At 40.3% G+C, this 22,274-nt stretch overlaps 1 protein-coding gene across 1 annotated transcript in view; it reads left to right on the top strand.

Annotated features, from left to right (window-relative positions):
* The first annotated feature begins 610 nt into the window (after window positions 1–610).
* LOC139695296 (uncharacterized) overlaps window positions 611–22,274 on the top strand; it is a 38,134-nt gene continuing 16,470 nt past the window's right edge. The window contains exons 1-2 of the mRNA XM_071593994.1: window positions 611–864; window positions 7,681–8,388. Of these exons, the coding sequence (XP_071450095.1) occupies window positions 844–864; window positions 7,681–8,388 (729 nt within the window). The 5' untranslated portion in view covers window positions 611–843. The remainder of the gene's footprint in view (window positions 865–7,680; window positions 8,389–22,274) is intronic.

A 22,274-nucleotide genomic window follows, 5' to 3' on the forward strand; every position in this document is an offset into this window, starting at 1 on the left:
TTCTTGCGTGATTTAGGTTTGTCGAGTGCATGAGCAAACTAATATTTGTGTAGAGGTGACTTACTATGGTTTCGAATGTTGTTTTATTCAAGTTTATGGGTGGTGACTTAACACCCCCCGCCACACACCCTTGCGGCGATTTTCGGGGTATTGTGTTGACGTATATGTAAAAGTAACAGGTTTACAGTCCTTCAATTTTGCTATACTTACCAATATAATCACTCTGGACTTGGAAGCCTTACCTTGTTATTAAATATGCTATCGCTACTTTGAAGGATTCGCTCAAATATCATAAAATGAAAGACACGTCACAATTTCCAAACGCAAGTGACAGTTATCGCAGCCTTTTCCGTCATATGTGTTAATTACAAGGAGCATGCTCTTGTATCGATGCATAGGAGGCAATCTGGTGGGACTGTTCGGAACAGTCGGCCCCCCCCCGCCCCCTCCCCATGAACTGGGAGGGAGGCTCCCCTCCCTCCCCCCGGAGACGGAGGGGGCGGGCGGAGGAGGATGGCGCCTCCCCCATTCCCCTCCGCCCTCCCCGCCCCTCCACTGGGGAATAAAAGGGCCGCCGGATCCTCCGGGGACAGTCAGAGTCGCGTGTCGGTGGAAAAGGGAGAACACGCACGGAAGACCTAGCCGGTCACTGGTGGCGATTGCGCCGCACAACATTTAAGTGTGAGGGCCCGCCGGGAGTGAGACCGCACGACCGAGGGAGAAGAGGACTCAGGGCCCCGCAGACAACGTCTCCACCGACCGGGGGAAGGGACCCCTTTTTGCCGTCGCCAACGAGACGGCCCCAGCAGAGCTACACGGCACGTCGATCAACGAGAAGCAACAATGAAGGCCACAATTCTACAGGTGCTTTACAAGGACACGGATATATCATTGTTATTACACATGTAGCCTTTGTCGCTGTTTCCTGTAATTCTATCCCCCACCATCAGTGGCCCCTGCTTCGCCGTCAGGGACCCCAGATTTGAGTTGGCACGGCCTCCGAAATGATTCCCACCCGCGGCGATGGGATTCCGTACCTGCGAGGAGACTTCGAGTCTCGCTACACATACCACTTCGCCCTCCGAAAGTGCTCTGTTCTAATTTTACGACGTCGAGAGTGTCGGGCATCGACGAGGGGGTTTTATTGTTCAAGACGGTTCGGAATTATTACGAGGACTAAAATATGAAAATGAAGGTCATCTTGGCTATTGTACGAATTTCTTGGAGTGTGTCAAGTGGGAGAGCGAGGGGATTGGCTTTTTCAATTCCCATCAAAGTCCAACTCGCAACGCAAAGTTTAAACCCATGATGCATATTCTTTCAAAAATTTTAACAAACACAATTTTATCCGAAATACCAAAATGAATTTTTTATATTGTTTCCCGATAAATAGGCAAAATATTGCAATAACTACCACTATTTTTCAAAGCTTTACAAATAAATACGACCCGAAAAGAGATGTCTGTTCGGTAAACACTGGACAGATTTCAAAAATCCATGTCACAGAAAAGATTTTCCTAATCTTTTGCTTTTTTTAACCACAAATAATGATCACGCGTTTATTGCATCCAATCCAGCATAATATAGTAGAAAAAATCATGAGTAAAATTCAAGAGCTCAATTTTGATAAATGCGAACCGTAGACCTAATGTTCGCTATTTTAAATTCATTTATTGAGCACCGAAAAAATATTGTATTGAAATGCTGTGACTTTCCAAAGATTACATACCCAGCGGGAATAATTAGATACAGCAGATGATCATTACACTGTCTAATTCAGGGTGAATTGCCCTGGGGAGACAATTTGAGCAACAGGAAGACTAACGAGCAACCACTATACAGACAAGAACGTATGTCGTGGGAGTGCGTTTGAAAATTAACGACCCATCGCGCGTGCACTAGTCGTACATACAAGACGCGGTCAGCGTAGGGGCTGACGGAGGGCGAAGGGAAAAGCCAACGGCGACCCAACTAATTACTTCCGCACCACAGATATGCTCGGACGAGCTCGAGTAACTCGAACTACAAATACAACCGTAAAGCCCTTAGCATAAAAAGAAGGTTTTTTAAGACTATCTGCCTATCAACAGCAACACAGAGAGAGAGAGAGTGGAAGTTGGAAAATAGAAAAGGATTTATGATGGAATTTGTAATCTCTAAGGGTGCTAGACAATTTTCTACAACAACGCAAAGACTTCCATAATTTCAGGGTGAATTTTCCATTCACTTAATCAAATTTAAATCTGTCGAAAACTAGTTCCTGTTCTAAGCTTCTCTCTAAACAAGATTACGAATATCAAGCCTTTGAATTTCATTTTAATTTTTGCTTTTGGCAGTCAAGGTACCTTGAATAAATTATTTAGTAAAAGCAAGAAAAGCTTTATGGCTGAATATTAAATAAGAATTGCCATTTAAAATAAGGACCTATCAAAACACCAATTTAGTAAGTGGAAACTATATGAAAAAACAATGATTTTGCCTTAATGCTAGTTTCAATCACATTAATTTCTCTTCAGCAAAGAGGTTACATTCTCGCCTTTCCTCACTGTTTGATAGATCCTCAACACTAGATTTTTTTTTGGAATTTAAATTTAATAATTTGTCACTAATAAATACGGACTAACAGTACTGTTTAAGAATCGCACCGTAAAGGAACCCCTTTCCAGTCGGTGATTCCATAATGTGTACGCACCGTTCCATTCTCATTTTTCATGCAACCTTGGCTAAAAAAGTAAACCCTTAAAACGTTCACTAAACCTAAAGTTACTTGTTTAAGTCTGTAATATATTTGAATCTAGTTTCCGACGTTCGTTAAAACCTTGTATATTTATGCACGCGCTTATTTCTGATTTTTGTCTCATTTATTTGGTCATTGTTTGTCCTACCACCACACTATATTTCTTAGTGATTCGATCATTAATTTTGTAACGTAAGCAAAGTATCATGAGGAATTGAAATTGATTTCTTTTTCAATCCATTACGACTAGTTCCAGCTATAGTTTTCCGTGATCTTGTCTGTAATTCTGAATAGACGTCATTATCCAGGTTGTTTAACTAGGTTACGACGAGTGATAAGTGAACTATAATGACCGTTTGAATGTAAATCTCATTTCGAGAGATCAGGGGAGAATTATACAATATCAAATTGGAATTCTCAATATATTTCGGAGAAATCGATATAAATTTTGGTTAATACTACTGTTGGAGCAAAAGGCAAAGTGTAATCCCTTCTGGACACGTTCACTGTCATCTTGAACATTGTGAAAACTAGAATCAGACTCATTCATTGAATTGCTTTCCCTGTCAACACTCGATTGGAAAAATGTGATTGAATCGAGGAACCAAATTTCCAAGGCGATCATCTAGTTAGCAGAAGAGAAATCATCAACCCTGAATTGACTTTATTAAAATAATACGCTGCGTAGGTAAAGGAGCCTTTTCTCACGTAACATCTCCGGAAATGATTCAAATCATCTGACTCGTTCTTATTAGGTGTCAGAGACGTGTAAACGACAAATTGAGAGTTTAGATTACAAAATCATCCCTATTTCATTTAATACCCACTCCACTCTCTCGCTTATGGTGAGAGACACGCGGAGTACGACAGAGCGGATTCCTACTACATTTATATATATATATATATATATATATATATATATATATATATATATCATTACACAGTAACAAACAATATAGAAACACAAAAAAATATCACTCACACGTTATTTCTTGATAATTTCGACGGAATTCTACTCCGTCTATATATAGGATTCCTAATGTTCCGATGAAGACGGAGTAGAATTCCGTCGAAATTATCGAGAAATAACGTGTGAGTGATCTTTTTTTGTGTTTCTATATTGTTTGTTACTGTGTAATGTACTATTCGGCACTCCCGTGTTACGTCTACGAAAGCATAAATATATATATATATATATATATATATATATATATATATATATATATATATATATATATATATATATATAATTGGCTGACACAACATAACACAAATAGAAAAGAATAGACACATATAAAAGAACACTTACACGGTAAATTGTTCGAGCTTTCGGCCCTCTCAGGGGCCTTCTTCAAGAGAGACTCTCTTGAAGAGACAGTCTCTCTTGAAGAAGGCCCCTGAGAGGGCCGAAAGCTCGAACAATTTACCGTGTAAGTGTTCTTTTATATGTGTCTATTCTTTTCTATTTGTGTTATGTTGTGTCAGCCAATTATTGTGCCGCTCGTATGAGTTTTTCCGTACAATCGTTATATATATATATATATATATATATATATATATATATATATATATATATATATATATATATACATGTGGGTCCCGGGTTCGATTCCCAGGCAAGGCACTCTGGGCACCTGCAGCCCCAACCAAGCTAAGTGATTTTTCGGGTACCAGGTCTTCATGGGAAACCATAATCGGTACAGGGAAAGGAACTGGCCCCCCTACCCTAATGTGTGAATTTTCACACGCCGTATAGGGCTTAGTACTGGGTCTCTACCATCACCTACTAAACCGACCTTCGGGTTGATTACTGTGTTTATGGTTATATATATATATATATATATATATATATATATAATATATATATATATATATATGTATATATGTATATATATATATATTTCATTGGCATTAACGCGTTCAGCTCCGGTGAGCAAAAGCGTGTTATAAATCAATGATGAGAACTACGTCATCAAAAGTTATAAACAAATTTAATTTTTTCTCTCTTTCGTGAAAGAAAGAGTTTAAAAAATAAATTGATTTTCAGAGTCATTCATTCCATCGCGACGGCGATCATAGAGAAGTGCGTGGGTTACGACGGTTGGCGTGGGGAACCGAGTGTGGTATCATCTTCTGGGAGGGGAAACCACACAACTAACGCACAAATAACACTCTTTGCACAATTCCACCGGGGAAAGGGGGCCCGGGGGACGTCCGTCACAACCGGAAGTGCGTCATGCAAATGCGGTCAAGCAGTTTCCTCGCCTCATCCGTTTGCGTAAGCGCTGAAATCCCTCGCATTAAAAAAACATCGACACCAATGAAAGTCGAACGCGATTTCGCGCCGAGTGGTGCCCGACGCATTATTCATCCAGAGAGGGGCGAAGGGGTGGGTTGGGGGGAGGGAAGGTGGGGGTGTTGAGGGAAGGGGAGAGGATGAGGGAGAGGGAGGAGGTGGCGCGTGAGGGGAGGGGCAAGTAGTTGTTCTTCTTCGAACGCAGAGGGCGCCCCCCCTTGGAGGGTGAGATGGAGGGAGAAAGTAGTCGAGTGGGGATCCTTTCCCTTTCGTTGCCGCTTCCTCCGCGAGAGGGAGGAATGGAAGGAGGGCGCGCCTGGAGATGGGGTCCACGGCGGGCGGGAGAAGGTAGGAAAAGATGCAACGTTCATTCCACCTTTAAGAGTGTTCCAAGGTCCTCGAGACAACAGGCATTGCCCAAGACGACTACCGTGCCCTCCTGGGGGAAAAAATAAAAACACCCGCGGACGCTATCAAATCCTCTTTTTGCGAAACCAATCTATTTTCGAATTCATCTCTCACGTCATCTTATTTCTCTTAAGCGAAAATATGTTACGCGGCTTTCGTGGGAGACCCGTTAATACATTTTTCGATCGGCCAGACGCGGAGTGAGTACCATATTTTTTCTCAAGTAAAGATTTAATGTTGGCTAGTTTCATATGCGATGCCTTTACCAGTTTCGATTTTAAAAAGCTATATTTAAGTGTTTATCACAATTTTGCTCCTTGTAGCTGTCATTTCGTTCAAATTCGTGGAATCATTATGAGAAAGGTTTTTAATTTTTTAATTTCTGTGCTTACAACTTTGTTATTTCGTGAACTCAAACCAAATCTTTGGCCTTATTTTTAATGATCATTGTAAATAATTTAATAATTAGTATTTATAAGGTAATAATTAAAGTGTTACCAAACCAATTAAAAAAAACCATAAATACAGTAATCAACCCGAAGGTCGGTTTGGTATGGGTGATGGTAGAGATCACCCCGTAGTAAGCCTTATACGGCGTGTGAAAATTCACACATCAGGGTAGGGGGGCCAGTTCCTTTCCCTGTGCCGGATATGGTTTCCCAGGAAGACCTGGTACCCGAAAAACCACTTAAGCTTGGGTGGAGCTGCAGGTGCCCAGAGTGCCTTGCCCAGGAATCGAACCCGGGACCCTCCGGTCAGCAGTCCAACGCTGTACCAAACCAATTATATTGTCAAAATTATAATTTTATCAGACGCTACTCTCTCATCTCGCCCTATGCGGCTTTTACTTTCTCAACTAATAAACTCCAATTAAATCGATAAAATTGGATTGCAGCATTAATAAAATAATCATGTTAGATTTTATAGACTTTCATTGTGCCATGAATTTCGAATGGCTAATGGTAGAGAGAGGTGGCGTTATCGCTTGGTGTGGTACACTTTTCGTTAGTTTCCACATGTTTTAACTAAAGAGGACTTAATGTTTCGACATTTATAAGAAAAACGTTTTAACTCACACGGATACAAGCCCAGATACTATCAAAATACATACACTTATATCCAACAATGTACCTATAAACCTGCACCTGTGAGTGTTGGTTTTGCATATGGTTAAATTTTCCATTCACGGGCGGTGACGTTAACCCCCCCGCCACACGCCCTTGCGGCGGCTTGTGGGAAATTATGTAGATATACATGTAGAAACCATTCAATGAAGCAAGAATAATAGTCGCGGGAATTTAGATTGCAGCATCTATTCTCACCTAGCGGGAATTTTTTTGTTGCGACAAAATTGCAAAAAGTCGAAAATTGGCAATAAGATATTGCCAATTTCCAACAGATTGGATCCATTTTCCCCACCTGATTTCGATGAAATCACCTCATTTCCTTCAGGTGTCCGTGTCGTCACTGTCACCGCCGCCATGCCACGTGATGTAAGGGGGCCGTGTAAAATAAATAAATACAATTTCCCGGATAACGAGGCGAATATATATTATATATATAATAATATCTATATATATATACATATATATGTATATATATATATATATATATATATATATATATATATATATATATATATATATATATATGTATATATATATATATATATTTATATTTTTATATACATACATATCGCAGCGAATCAAAATCACAAATATTCAGAAAATCATATCCAAGTCAGCGTTTCCTTTTTGTTTTAATTATGTTTCCATCTCCAAAAAAAATTGTAGCAAAGGGTGAGCACCTAAAACCAATTAATCTATTTAAACAGCTCGATTTTTTTATTTGAAGAAATATCCACAGTTTGCCCAAAATTCTGAGTTCTCGAACTTAGCTCAGAAAACGATTTACGAATTCATTTCAACGTTGGGTAGAAGAGTAATGTCGAATTCCAATTGAAATGATAATTTATGCATGGTAGGTATTTAAGTGTTATTGGTAATAAGCATAAAAATCGGCTTAAGTGTACCGCAATATTTATGCACCTGTAATCAATATCTAATTCAGAAAATGGATTTTCAAATGTTTACTTTGGATGAATAAATTGTGTGGAATAAGATTTCACTAGATAGAACTAGATCCAGGTCTGAGTTAAGGAAACTCGTTTCTATGGAGACGCCACTGATTACGTGTGGCCCTATACTAATGTCTCTCTCTCTCTCTTCGCATGCCAAAGGTTGCTGTGGCGTTCCTTGCAGCACTAAGCGCCGCCAGCGCCGAGCCTCCAGCACCCGGCCAAAACGCGTACCTGCCTCCGGACAAGGGCTACCACTATCCCCCGCCCAAAGTCCCATTCCCATCGCCGTCCCCAACAAGCCCCCCGTACCGGCCCCCTACACCAACACAGCCCCCTTTCCGACCACCTACGCCCACGCAACCGCCTTATAGGCCCCCTACGCCCACAAGACCACCGTACAGGCCCCCGACACCAACACAGCCACCGTACAGACCACCTACACCAACACAGCCACCATACAGGCCCCCGACACCAACACAGCCACCATACAGGCCCCCGACACCAACACAGCCACCATACAGGCCCCCGACACCAACACAGCCACCATACAGGCCTCCAACACCAACGCAGCCACCATACAGACCCCCGACACCAACACAACCCCCGTACAGCTACCAGCCGCCAACGGTGACCTTCACACCTCCCCCGCCCACATACAGGCCACCGCCCACTTACACCTACCCACCATCCACGAGGCCCACCACTCCCTCAGGGCCCCCTGACTATGGTCTTCCGGACGACGGTAGGCCCAACTACGAGAGGCCCCCAACCTACGGGCCCCCAGATGTGACGCCACCAAGACCACCAGTGCCCAGGCCCACGCCACCACGACCCCAGCCGCCAACGCCCCCAGGACCTCCCGGCGAGGTAAGATCCTAATCCAACGGAGCACTTAGTCTGACTTTGTCTCGCTTGCATGGGAGAGATCGCAACGCTAGCAACTGCGGGCTATTCCAATATTGCAACAAAACTCCAACACACACCTGAAAATCACGAAATTTCCAATTGGATATAAGATATTTATGCTCTTACCAGTAAAGTTATATGAAAAACCGATGGAAAATTTTGTTCGCATGAATTCCGTCATCAATTGAAACAGAAATTCTCGGGAGAAAACATTGAAATTTTCGATTTAAAAGTTTCGAGTGCATCCATTGACCAAATTTGCCGATCGTGGACCGAGGCATAATTAATTTGGAGAATATTGTCGCAGTTCGTTGGAAGTAAAGTTAGTTGATTCCCACTCAATTAGTGGTGCTTACTTCAGAAACTCGAAACTTTAAATTCTGAAATTTAAATTATTAAATCCTTGTTGTTTTTATCATAAATGTGACAAAAGGCGGAACACATTTCACTCAGTACGGTATGAAGCAAGAACCTGTACGCGTTTCACTACGCGGTAAACATTTAGGCAAAATATATCTGAGGTAGTGCCGGAAATGGAAATATCATTCGATAATTCCCACTAAAACACAGCGTATGCATGCGACATAACAGATATAAATAATCCCTGCAAGAAAAAATAAATCAAAGTGCGCTTTTGTCTCAAAATTTGAATCACTTCTATAGATGAAAACGCATTAGTCCACGCAAGTGACATTTATTCGGTCGCGACAATAAAGCTGGCAAATTGTAGCAATTCGTAGCATAAAACATTTTCTCGCGCCATTAAATTGCTTATGATCACAAATTATAAGATGCCATCGAATGTGATAAATCAAAACTTACCATACGTAATAAAAATATCTATACGATAAAACAAATCCATATCAGATAAGACCTCGGGTGTAATTTATTGCAACGGTTAAGCATTCCATTTTGAAACGCCATATCAAAACTTATATTTCAAGAGTACAATGTTCTTAGAAGAAGACAAGGAAGGAAAGACTAGTGTCCAAAATATTTCAGGAATATTAAAGAAGTAGCTGCTAGTAAACCTGGCGACTACACTGGATAACTTAGAATTTCTCGTCAGCAACAGAACAAACCAGAAAAGTTACCTGTGTATTTAAGATTCCTAGTGGGTTTATGTGAACATGCACGTTTTAGTATTTCTCAGGGCACTGAAAACCCGTGAATTAGTGATAATTGCGAAAATTTATGGCTAAACAAAAGTCATTACTACCTATCGCTTTCTCTTTCTTAATACGTCAAATTGCTTTTTAGCAGGGCAGTAGTAATAAAATACGCCCGCACTTTTTCGACACACACTCCCCGGCCTATATCTAGCTTCCATTGCTTCATAACAACGGAAGCGGTCACTTTTGATTCTAGATACACCCGGAGATGGCAGAAGAAGCGCTCTCAAGGCCGGGAGAGAATGAAAATGACCGAATCTCTATTGCTTTCAATTCACAATTCAATCTAAATCTCTTGTGAGTGTTGTACTAATTGATGGTTAATGAAAATTTTAAGAAAGCTATCCCATACTTAAGACGACTGAATAGAAGTTCCATAGGCATAGTTCACATAAATACGTAATTAAGCCGAACGTTTTCTTGAAATTCACTCTTGGGTGCCATAAAAAACACTATATATATATATATATATATATATATATATATATATATATATATATATATATATATATATATGAACTAGATTTGGAAGTATTCATCAAATCGTATATAAATTTCTTTCTTTCTTTGGTGTTTTCAAATTTTTTCTGTGCCCACTGAATCAATTTGGACTGTTTTAGTGTCTAACTTATCATTGCAACCGAATTTTGTTAGCTTTTTCTTTTAAGAAACGTCATGGATTTGATGTAGCGTGAATCTGGGCTTTAATTTATGAAATTTTGCCAGCGCGATAATTTCGAATCGTGCAGTAAGGGACGTGTATATTCACCCGACCAAAAGCTATTTGCAGGTAAATAAAATCAGGAGAGAAGGATACGCATTAGGTAGCCAGAGAAACGTATAGATTACCATAGCTCACAACAATGGCCGCGATTAGTAGCTTAGCAGCGATTTTTAAATGAAAAGCGGTTGCTCACTGATTATGCGTCTTTTAATGCGAAAAACAGTCGCCGGATATAAAAGTCTTTTAAAGGAAGGCCGAGCCTCGAAGCCATTGTAGGCGGGCCTCCATCCCGAGGACTTATTTTCCCAGAATAGTTCTCCTGACTATATTCAAAACGTCACGATACCCGTGCATTTCAAATATTTTAAATTCCCGAATGTTTATTTAAAAAAAACTAAAAGATCCATATCTATTAAAGACGGCATTGAAAAACCGGGGAAATAGGAATACTACGTCGTTAAATTATTAAAAAGATAGTAGCTACTTCCTTAAACGGAATGAAGACAATTCGGCTATAAAATTGAACCAAGGAATGCCCAAGCATGCAAGCACTTTCAGACGTAACATGGTGGAAACCTTTCATCATGAAAGACAAGACTTTGCTTTCGCGCATAGGATTCTTTTTATTAAGACCTAGGTTTCATTACAGCGTAACATCTTCAGGTCCTGAAGATGACGTCTGAAGAGTACACCCTGCAACGAAACCTAGGTCGTAATAAAAAAATTCTACGTGAGAAAACAAAATATCTCTTTTTGTCATCCCTGGTGCCATTTAGAAAAAACTCATTGGAAAGGGCATCTTGAAAAAATGCCTAATTTGCGTTTTAAAACTTAATGCAAAAAATCTCTATTTTATTTTACTGGTTGAATGGCTATGAGAGTGTGTACACGAGTATAATCAAAGGTAAGCATTGCGTCTGGAGAAAAAATAATTAAGTGAAACTATTCCTCTAGATTTAAACTAAAGTGTGCTTGACTTGCCTCACTGCACATACTTCAATGATATTATCGGTATATGTTCACGAGTATTAGATTGGTATTCAACTCGACTGCATTAATAATATTTCAAAATGACCGAATGGAACAAGGGGGATGCATATATAATTGAATTTGCTGTACCAGCTAAAGCACTGTGGAGTGGATCTATGCATCATATTATCCGGCACTTTAATATCCCTTTGGCACGAACTCTGGTGGGACGGGACGAAACATTTGATCACAAAAGAAAACAATATTTCTATGCGTTGCACAAAACACATAAAGCAAAAAAATTTGCGTGAAATTTGACAACTTTCAAGTCGATTTAAAATTCAATTGTGCTACGTTTTCAGGGAGCCTGCCGTCAAAACATTTACCATTACCTCAACATGGTCTTAACCGAGCTATGTAGTAAACATTACGTTCTAGGGACCTGACTATCATAATTAGGGTTATAAATTTCCAGCATATCATAGAATCATGGTATTAGTCATGTAGATGCATTACCGACTACAGAGATATAATTTTTGTAATATTAAAAATTAGCGTTTTTAAAATGTATATATTTTTCTAGATATTTTAGTAGTGCTTCCATTTTTTGAAGAATGACTATATTTTCCTTTATTCAACAAAGGACTAAGCCGTATCTTTCACAGTAGTAGATTTTCAGGGAAGGCGACCGGCTGACAGCTGAGTTCATGGGGATGAATGAGAAAGAATGAAGGGTAGAGAGAAACCTAGCGTCGGAATTAGCCTACTCTAAGGCGCCAAGGGGTAACACAGTTTTACGTCCCATCCGACGGACGGCGTACTCACGAAAAGTGCTAACGAATGCTGTTCCCTCGCATGTTACGTGACATATTTCGCATCAGCTGTCGTGGTTTTCATCGATTGGGCTCGTTAACGAAAAAATTAGTACGAAAGATTGCAGACGGTGTCGGAATGTGAGGTTAAAGGGTTCATCTATATCTACACAATACCCCACAAGTCACCGCAAGGGCGCGAGGCCACCCGAAAAATAGAATAAAACCACCCGACATATTACCTCTACCCAACTATTAGTTTCTACATACACTCGATTCAATTTAATCCCGCGAAGGAAAATGCAAAAATATTCAATTACAGGATACTTATATTCAAATCATGCTTTAGAACAGTTAAAAAGATGGGTCTATAAAATGAAAGGAACATCATGCAGAAGGACACTGGCGGGAAATTGACAGCTACCAATTCTAATTATTTCCTACACAATTGCTTACATGTCCATTATCATCTCTATTGGTTCGAGGAAAAGACGATATTTTAAATCTATATTTTCTACAATAAATCGCGCTGATTTTACGTTGGTGATCTTAAATCCCATAGTACGCGGGGGCCTGCAATATATCCTTAACATCCTCACATAAATAACCCGCATCAAACTGCACGCAGTAAATTTAACCTGCATTTAAGCCTGCAGTCAACTAGTAGCTCTTATTCTTGTTCTTCAACTAGTTTCGTGATACTGCTAATCATGTTCATGACGTTTCAAAAACCTTGCTGCTCTTCGTTGCACTCAATTTGGTACCAAAATCAAGCCTACTTCATGAGAATCCCATAAACTTGCAGCATACTCAAGCCGGGGCCTAAATAACGTGAAATAACAAAGTGCCTTGACCCTTTTCAAAATATTCTTTTTATGAATCCTAACTTTTTAATGCCTATTCCGCAAACTTTGAATGTATTTTCCCCAGGACGTAAAATCCTTAGTTTCTCGTTACACCCAAGTATTTTACCAATTCCGTTAGTATAATAATGTTGTTTCTCTCTGGAGTGAAGCTTGTTCTGGTGGAGTAGCTTTCCTCCAAACATTTATCGGAACATATTTATTTAAATTTAATATCAGCTCCCATATCTCGCACCGCTTTTAGAATTTGCATGCGTATCGTTAGCTAGTGATTTTTATTATTATGATTGGACCAATTTCATGACTGGATATTTACCTATATATCACACGCCACCGTCAGCAATTAGACGAAGTTTACTGGAAACCTAAGATCCAATATCACTAATGTATAAAAGGAACAATAGCGGACCAATAGCACTTCCTTGTGGGACACCCGGTGTTACGCTTACTGCTTTCTATGTATATGTCTCCTCGTCCAAATGCATTACCTGATAAATCAAACAGGTGAACTGTGGCTAACTGAGGGTGAGGAACAGGGGAGTGGCTCTTCTTCCACCCCTTGCCCCCCCTTGCCCTCCCCATGAAGCACCCTTCCTCCTACGAGCGCGGAGTGAGAGGGAAGACCCAGACAGACTGCCTTGGCACACTAAGTAAGTGAATACTACGTCCGACGAACGTTCGCTCGGATCCCTCGCTTCCGGGCCTCCTCTCCACTCCAATCCCATTGTTCCCACTCCCTCCCCCGCCCCCGCTGGCGAAGGAAACAACTCCCACCCCTTCTAGCCCATCCCCACCCCTTCTAACCCACCCCTAACCACTTTTTTATATTCCATGTTTTTTTTCTGCCACCGCCTCATTTCCCTCCCATTCAAAATTTTTATCGTCGAACCGGTCATTGTCTTTCGAATCGCACGCACACTAAGATGCACACACACACACGCACACGCCGACTGACTCCCCGTTGCGATCTGCAAGCTTCTCGGCATAAGAAAAGAAGTGAGTATGCAAATTACGTGTAACGAAAAAACTGAAACCGGTTCCCGTTTCATATTTTCCTCATTTTCCAATCTATTCTTGTTTATTTTTAAATATTATTATTAGGATTTCTGACGGGCCATATCTTCTGCCAGTGATCAACCCGCGAGTTTTAAGCAAGGCCCAGTCTTTTAATCTTTCAGTCTCGCATTAACGCAATTAATATTATGAATGATTTATGTACTAGTAGCGGATGCTATTGTCTCGTTTAAACCGTGTTGATGACCGCGCGGCATGCGTCGGACGGCGCAGGTCTGGACTGCGTCCGACGGGATTTACTCCCGAGTGGCAAAGCCGCGCCGTGAAGGTGAACCGTTTCAGAGATCCGGAACGGCTCACACAATGGCGGGAAAGACAGAATGCACAGTTTTAAGTGGCCAAAAGGCAATATCTCACGAGGATCAATTATGAATGGAAGCCCACGAGGAACTGATCTCCTCATGGAATGGTAATTTTTTAAGCCATTGTGTCTTCTAGTGTCCTTTAATCCTATGTGATCATAACTGGTCCATGTTGAGACGAGAAGAAAATATATTTTTAAAAATACACAGATTTCAGCGTAAGTTAGAAGCTGTTGCCATGGATGCGTCCGACCATTGTGAAGAAGCTATTTTTATTTGCGAAAGGGGGAATGTTTTAGGTTTACCAATTCAGGGACCCCACACAGTAGTTTGAAAGTAATTTTGCAAGTTGACGGTGAAAGGGCAACTCATTTCGCATGCGATGGTAGCGTGTCATAAGCTAGAATTTAATAGGGTACCGTTTCCGCCAAGTGCTCTATTGCTTTTTGCATTTTTTGCCGTTTATCCTGTATGGCGAAATTTCGTCCCTGGCGAATTTTCGTATCATTTTGAGTCAATCCTATGCTGCTGTTATTTTTCTTCAAAACGTTAGATAAAAAACCGTTGCGCGGTTAGGGATTATGGATTAAAGGCGAGATCGTGAGCTCCTTATTAAATGCGGTCCGATAAAAAAAACACTTTCTTCCTTGGTTGCTTAGATTAGCATGACAAACGAGGTGACTTGGGATGGAGGAGGATTTCAATCGTTTCGAGTGTTTACTTTGTGCTGTCGTTGATTCCACCAAGGTCCCCTCCACGGTCGACATTGAAAATTTTGCGCGCCTTTTTAAAGAATAGAAATAAATTACGAAGATTGGAAGAAGTGATAGCGAGCGGGACTCCACCGTCCAGGGACGAGGAAGGTAATTTGAATTTTTAGTCATTTAGCCAGCAGGAAAAAAATATATATATACATTGTTGAGCAGTTAGTATGATAATTTTTTGCCGAAAAATTTCCCTTCAAATCCTAGCGGAAAATTAAAGTCTTTCAGAAAAACTTTATCGCATAATCAGAATAGCAAGTGATATTTCGGCTCGCGCGATAAGGTTGCCTCCGGATTTACCTGTAATGGCGTTATATCTACTTTCCGGGTTTAAAAAATCTTTGTGGTATCGTTTATATTTGAAACCTTTCTGCTTTCTCGGGATAAGCATAGTGCGCTTTAGTGTCGTGGCGTGCGGAGAAGAATTCAAAATTGTTATAGAAAGCCTGAATAGAATTGGGGCTGTCCTCATTATATCTCAAATTCTAATTCTTCAAAATTTAAACTAATCATAAAATTTTGACTTACCAGGGGGCAATTTTTCACACGCAATCGACGCTCTATATTTAATTAATAAACGTGAGTGACGCCTAGAGACACAGATACAGTAATCTTATTTCTTGAAAATACGTCCATTTCTATAATTATATTTTAGCTTTCCATCATTATTTGAAGATTCGCGATGAGCGAAATACCTTGACGGTTACTGAGAGTGTTATTCATCAAAATGGAAACCGTCATTCTCCCACGATCCATTCCTCTTCTCTCCAATTTCAAACAGTTCTCAAAGTGTAATGAGTCCTTCTCTAATAGATCTGATTTTTTGCATTTTTCAAATGCTAAAGTTTAGGCCAAAAAACACAATGCAAGTACAACTGCAATTGAGTAGTAGTTTTTATGGGAGGCCACGGATAGCTGAAGTAATTTGCGCCGTTAAGGATGGATGGGAAAGGATGAAGGGTGAAGAGAGAATCCCGGCGTCAGTATGAGCTTACTTTTAACGAATGGTGCCTAGGGGCCACACACAATTTAACGTCCCATCCGACGGACGCCATATTCACTAAAAAAATGCTCTCGACAAAGCCCCTCAAGCAGGCATAGGGATGCCATTGAAAAAGATCTGCCACCTCCAGGATTCGAACTGGGACCCTCATGTTGGAAAGCCAGTACGTTATCCACCGTAACATCCCGATCCCCCTGCAGCATTATTACCGCTGCTGTCATTGGCAGGAGTTTTTCATTCGCGAAACATAGAACAATAAGTTCACAAATTAGACGATTCATGAATGGTCAAAGCAGGATTTCAGCAGTTTGACCCTCTGGGTGGGAAGCCAGTACGTTAGCCACCCTACCATCCCGATCTCCAAATGGAATCGAATAGTATGTATAGACCTACGTACGCACTTCAATGGATGGTTCTCAGGGTGTTATAAAACAACGTTTCAGCCATTTCTCCACCAGTTTTCCTTTTCTTGGCATTTAATATAATAATGAATTGCATGCAATAAAAGCGAGAAGGAGAGCTGACATCACCGAGAGTCGAAATCCTCCGCAGCTTCCATGATTTGAAAATGAGAGGAATCTGCGATAAGAGAGACACCCAGTCGAGTCATTAACGCTTCCAATAAATGCCATCGCCACCTTCGTAAGAGCAACCAACAGGACAGATTTGACGTGGTCAACTTAAACATTCTCTCTTTTTCTCACGCACACACACACAGCTATTGTACGTGTTGTGGCCGATGGGTGAAGTCTTTGTTTCCCCCCTCCTTTTCGCGGAAATGCGGGAAATCAGTTTGTAAAATCTCTTCACATACCCCTATAAGAAAATAAATGGAATAATATCAACAGAATTGTCAATTTTAGTTACTCAAGGTTTTATTAACGGAATAAATTAACTCAGGTCTCCCAACCCGTGCCACATTTCCAATCTAGATATGTAAAAACCATATACACAGTTATCAACTCTAAGGACGGTTTCTTAGGTGATGATAGAGTTCACCCGGTACTAAGCGCTATACGGCGAGTGAAATTCACACATCAGGGTAGGGGGGGCAGTTCCTTTCCCTGTGTCGGTTCTGATTTCCCAGGTAGATTTGGTACCTAGATTTTCATATAATATTCATATTGTAAAAATTATACTTTTGTTAAAAAAATCAGAGCAAAATACAAAACTAACGCTATTATATCCTTCTGAGTACTATCGCTGTTGAGATTATAGCATAAGAGTTACTTCTCCTCACTGAAAACACATTAGAGATACAGGTACAGGTCGAGCCTGTATGTCGAGTACTCGTAAATTTATATTCTAGAATAATTTGACATATCTCTCTATTTCAACTCATAATATTTTCTCATTTAAGCATTAAAAATAATTCTTAAAAAATATAAATCGTCATACTCTAATTACGGCTTTGTACGTTTTAATACTGGGACTTGACTGGGTTGATGCCTTAGAGATGGTATTAAGGTATTGAAACATAAAAGAGGCAAAGTAAAATAGCAAATAAATAGGAAAAAACAATACGATCTCCCTAATAATCTTAGCCATAGGCAGAAGGAAAACGTTTTTGGCATGTAATCCCGGGAGTTATTCTATTCACTGATGACAATTGGGGTTCTGCGGATATCTGAGTTCTTTTTTGGAAAGACACCATTGTACTAAACATAATAGAGGAAGATTTTATGTTACGACCAGTACTTTGCCAGTAAAATATTGAATTAAAGAGCACCAAGATCTTTTCCCGGACCTAGGCTCTTAGGATCTATGCATTTCCGAAATAATAAAATGACAGTGTTGGAATGCGTTCAATTTTCACATATTTAGAGCCAGCCTTATTCTTCAAAGATTTGAAGAATAAGGCTGGAAATTTTGAAGAAATTTTGAAGAATTAGAAGCCATTTGGTTCAATAATCGATTGCATTAGTGAACACGAGTATTTTACACAGTTGGAGAAAGAAATCAAGAAAGAACACAAACTAATAAAGCCATTTAGAATGTGAAATCGTTATACTGAGTTGAATGGATCGAAATAAGAATTAAAAATGGAAGAATACAATGGGCACTTTTCAAATAAGGGGACTTCCAGGGGGGCTTGGGGACCACCGGTGGTACTCCGGGCCAGGAAGTTTGTAACGATGAAGGACGTGTGGCTGGGGGCATGCGCCTTGTGGCTGGTCGCTCCATTTCGCCGTGTTACAAAGTCGAAAATAACACTTCCCGCGGAGGCACGTCTTCCTACTCAGACTGCTCGGAGCAAACTTATAACCAGCTGCGTTGAAAGGGCAGACCCCGCACTACATTTCCCGACCGATTTTACCGCAATGCCATGGATTGTCGCATCACAATAAAATCGAGCACATTACTTTCATAATGGTCCATGTGTTTTTACCTCTTCTTCTCTCGTGACACTCCGCATCCTTTTATTGCGTCCTTTTCCCCTTTTAGTTACCCCTCTCAGTATTATTTTGATATCTCTCAATTTATTTCCTTTCACTTATTTACATATTTACATTCTTTATTTCCTTCCTTCGTGTGTCTATCTAATCTGCTTCCTTGCATATTATAGTTTCCTCGGTCTGTTCCCATCAACCGTTCATTTTAGTTTCGTTTTCACGTTCGATATCCCACTCTTCAATGATGTCCTGATTATTTCCTGCTCTGCCCTCACCTCTGTTCTTCTTCGCACGTTTTTCCCGCTCCTCATTGTGCCGCTTCCTTTTCGTCTTAGTTCATTATTCTCTATTTCGTTTCCTCAGCCTTCTCTGTTTCTATTCCCTTAAGACCCCGACGGTTTACTTCAACAGCACTGAATTGTGATCTATTCCGAGAATGTATGGGTGCATTAATTGTGCAGTTTCTGTATCCGGTATTGTTTTTCGGCAGAGATTGTGCCCTCGCCGCAACATTGGTCACTTCCACTTCTCTCTCCTCTTGAGCAAGTCAAAAAACTGAATGATTGACTTAGGCCGTCGAACTGTTCTTTCTTTAGAGTCATTTGCTCTTTTTTCTAACGTCTTGTGCTTCTGCGAATCAGTGAAAATTTCTTGAACATTTAGACAAAAAAACTGGCGCAGATACAGTTGAAAATTTGGATTATTGCATTCGGCGCAACATAACATAATTCGCATTTCTTCCATAATGGACCGTGTACAAAATTATTTTCTCCATCCCAAGTGCGTACTCGCCCGCGATTCCACCCCTCCTTGGCGACGTCCTTCCAAACACACCCCTCCCCCCAAACCTTGTTTTCCTCCCCCCGAGAGGGGAGGGCGTCACTCTATCAAACGCACACAAACACACACAGGCGCACGCACGCACGACCGAGAGAGGACGGGCACCCGAAGGGCATTCATCCAACCACCTCCATCACGCCAGCCCACTCCTCCGTCAAGCCCCCCGGCCGTTAAAAAAGCAGCAAATCCCTTTCCGCCCGCTACTGCACCAGCATAAAGAGACCCGCGCTGCCCCCACTCCCCTCCGCAGCGCGTGGGTGATGGCTGCGGGGGGTTGGAGGGAGGGGGGATGGTGGGGCCGCCGCTTCTTCTTGGGCTGTCCCTCCCCGCCGCGCACCGCTCGCCCCAGACGGAAGAAAACGGAGAAAGAATGACTTCACCCGGCCAGTCACCCAGAGGCATATGCCCTTGACCGCTCCGGCATTATGTTACTTTTCGGGAATCGAGAAACGGGGAACCGTATTTCCCGAGAATTCCCCCAAAATAATCTTTTTCATTTGAATCTCGTTTTTCATCCGTAATAATGGCTGTACCAGTGTATCCATTGAGGTATAACGAAGTGCGATAATGTTGCTGCAATCAATCGTTCACACTGATTCATCGTAATTTACAAATCGGATGGGTAATGGCTCAGAACGAAAACAAACTCCGAAGCATTCTGAACCCTGATTGAATTGAAGTCACGGCAAAATGACAGGCGAAGAATTTTCAAAAGAAAATTTAGTATATTGTAGGAAAGAAGGTCAGGTAAAAATCTTTTCACTTTATTTACAAGTAGTCTTTTGAGTAGGATACATAAGTAATGTATAAATACCGTCAGGTGACCGATAATTCATTCACCAGCGAGAAGGAATTACTTTTATATTGATACATCGATTGATTTTGACAAATATTCTCACTTATTTGGACATTAAATGCTAGTTAAACAAAAATTGGCAATTTTCCACAAAATAACATTTAAAATCACCAGTTTAAATGTGACTACATTATCATCAGATGATGTAATAACATTGAAACCGGTCCTATTAAATTTTATTTTGTAAAATTTGTCAATGTTTGATTAATCATGATATTCCACCACATAACTCCTGAAACGTCTCTTTTTATTAAATGCTAGCTTTAAAGTTTTGTTTTTAAATAACTTCGGATGAGAAATAAAATAATTTCCAAACAAATTCGTCCTAACTCGATGTTTATCTAAATCCTTGAGTGAGCTTAGTTTCCCAACATGGAAAGGATTGCAATTAACAAAATAATTAATGCATTATTCCGAAGAATAATTTAGCTCAATACACACGAAGCTAGATTCATGTCGTAATCGAGATTCGCACGGTTATACGTGTGAAAGATTCGTGTCTCGAAAGGATAGTTTGATTTTCTCTCCATTGAGTCATAACGAAGTGCGAAAATATACCTGCATTCAAATAAAATACGTTACCATGCACAATTTCTGCTTTCCGGTAACATTCATTACAGACACAACCACAGCCGCGTGTGAATATTTTCTTGCATCGGGAAGTGGTTTGCGATTCGTTTTGGTCAATCATACTTTGTCTCTTTGTCAATAATTAATTATTGTTTTGAAGTTTTCTATAGTAAGCGATAGGAGCCGATTGATAATCAATAATATATGGAGGAAAGCTAAATTAAGAAATATAATGACGCAGATAGGGTTACCGACATTTTGTAACCTCCGGGAATCGAGAACGGGAAATCGTACATCCCGAGAATTCTCGATAATTCCCGAAATAATCTCTTTTATTTAATTTTCGTTTATTATCTGTAATGCTGGCTGTAAGAATAGATTCTAATTAAGAGAAAAGCCTTAGAAAAGGTGGGGGAACCGGGTTTCCTGGCCCCCAGAAAAGTCTTTCGGAGTTTTCTAGACACTCCTCTCTGCGCTAATGGATCAACGCAAAGATTGAGTAGATGAAATAATAAATTATAGAAAAAATGAGAGATAGAGTCACCTTAACATGAACTAACTGAGGAAATCTAAGGTAGATCCCATGAAGATGACTATGTCGAAAAATCTTGAGTTGTGAAAATAAATATTTCTCTGTGTGCACAGAAACTGTTTCCTGGCCTCAGTGATCAACTTATGCTCGAATTACAAGGACTAAAATTAACTGGGCATGTTATATCAGATTCTGGTAATTCATCATAACTTTAGATAGCGATAAATAGGAAAAATGTATAATAAATACCTTATATTAATAGTACGTTCATTTCCCATTGAAGGGTGTTGCTCGGTTCATAAAATTGGTTTTCCCGATTCACCGATCAGCGTTTGTCGAGATTCGGGACCGGGAGCGCGAAAAAATTCCCGAGAACGACGGGAAGGAATTCCCGGCCTGCAACCCTACTCTAAAGTTAGCACATATTGACCATGCCTTCCCTCAGCGCGAATACATTGAAAATATCATCGGTTCGCTGAAATTTACGCAAATATATTTAACTCCGAAAATTTAAAAATTTCCTCTAATCGCATTTACGTAATGACATTTCAATAAATTTCCACGATACATATTTTTAATGAAAAAATTGGCCCGAGTATCGTCTTTTGACAATTGATATTACCTACATTAAATATGAAGGGGTACTATATATTGTTTACTACGGCTTAAACAAGGGTTCCTCGAGTCAAAATGGCATGATTACAGTGTTCACTGAGTCGTTGTCAATTTATTACCAAGGTAATAAATTGACAACGACTAAATTAAACCAACTAAACGAGCACCTTTGCCAACTTTAACTTAACAGTAAATTTTTAGAAAGATTGAAAATTTTCAACAACCAAAACTTTATCATAAATCAGCAATATTTATATATTTCAATATAGGCGAAATAGCAATGACCACTCCCAATCCCTTTTGTAACCAGACCCTGGAAAAAGGTTAACATAAAATTGCAGCAGTTTTTAGGGGAGGC

Source organism: Hetaerina americana, unplaced genomic scaffold (assembly GCF_022747635.1).
Source record: "Hetaerina americana unplaced genomic scaffold, ioHetAmer1.1.p SCAF_6, whole genome shotgun sequence".
NCBI classification, from domain to species: domain Eukaryota; kingdom Metazoa; phylum Arthropoda; class Insecta; order Odonata; family Calopterygidae; genus Hetaerina; species Hetaerina americana.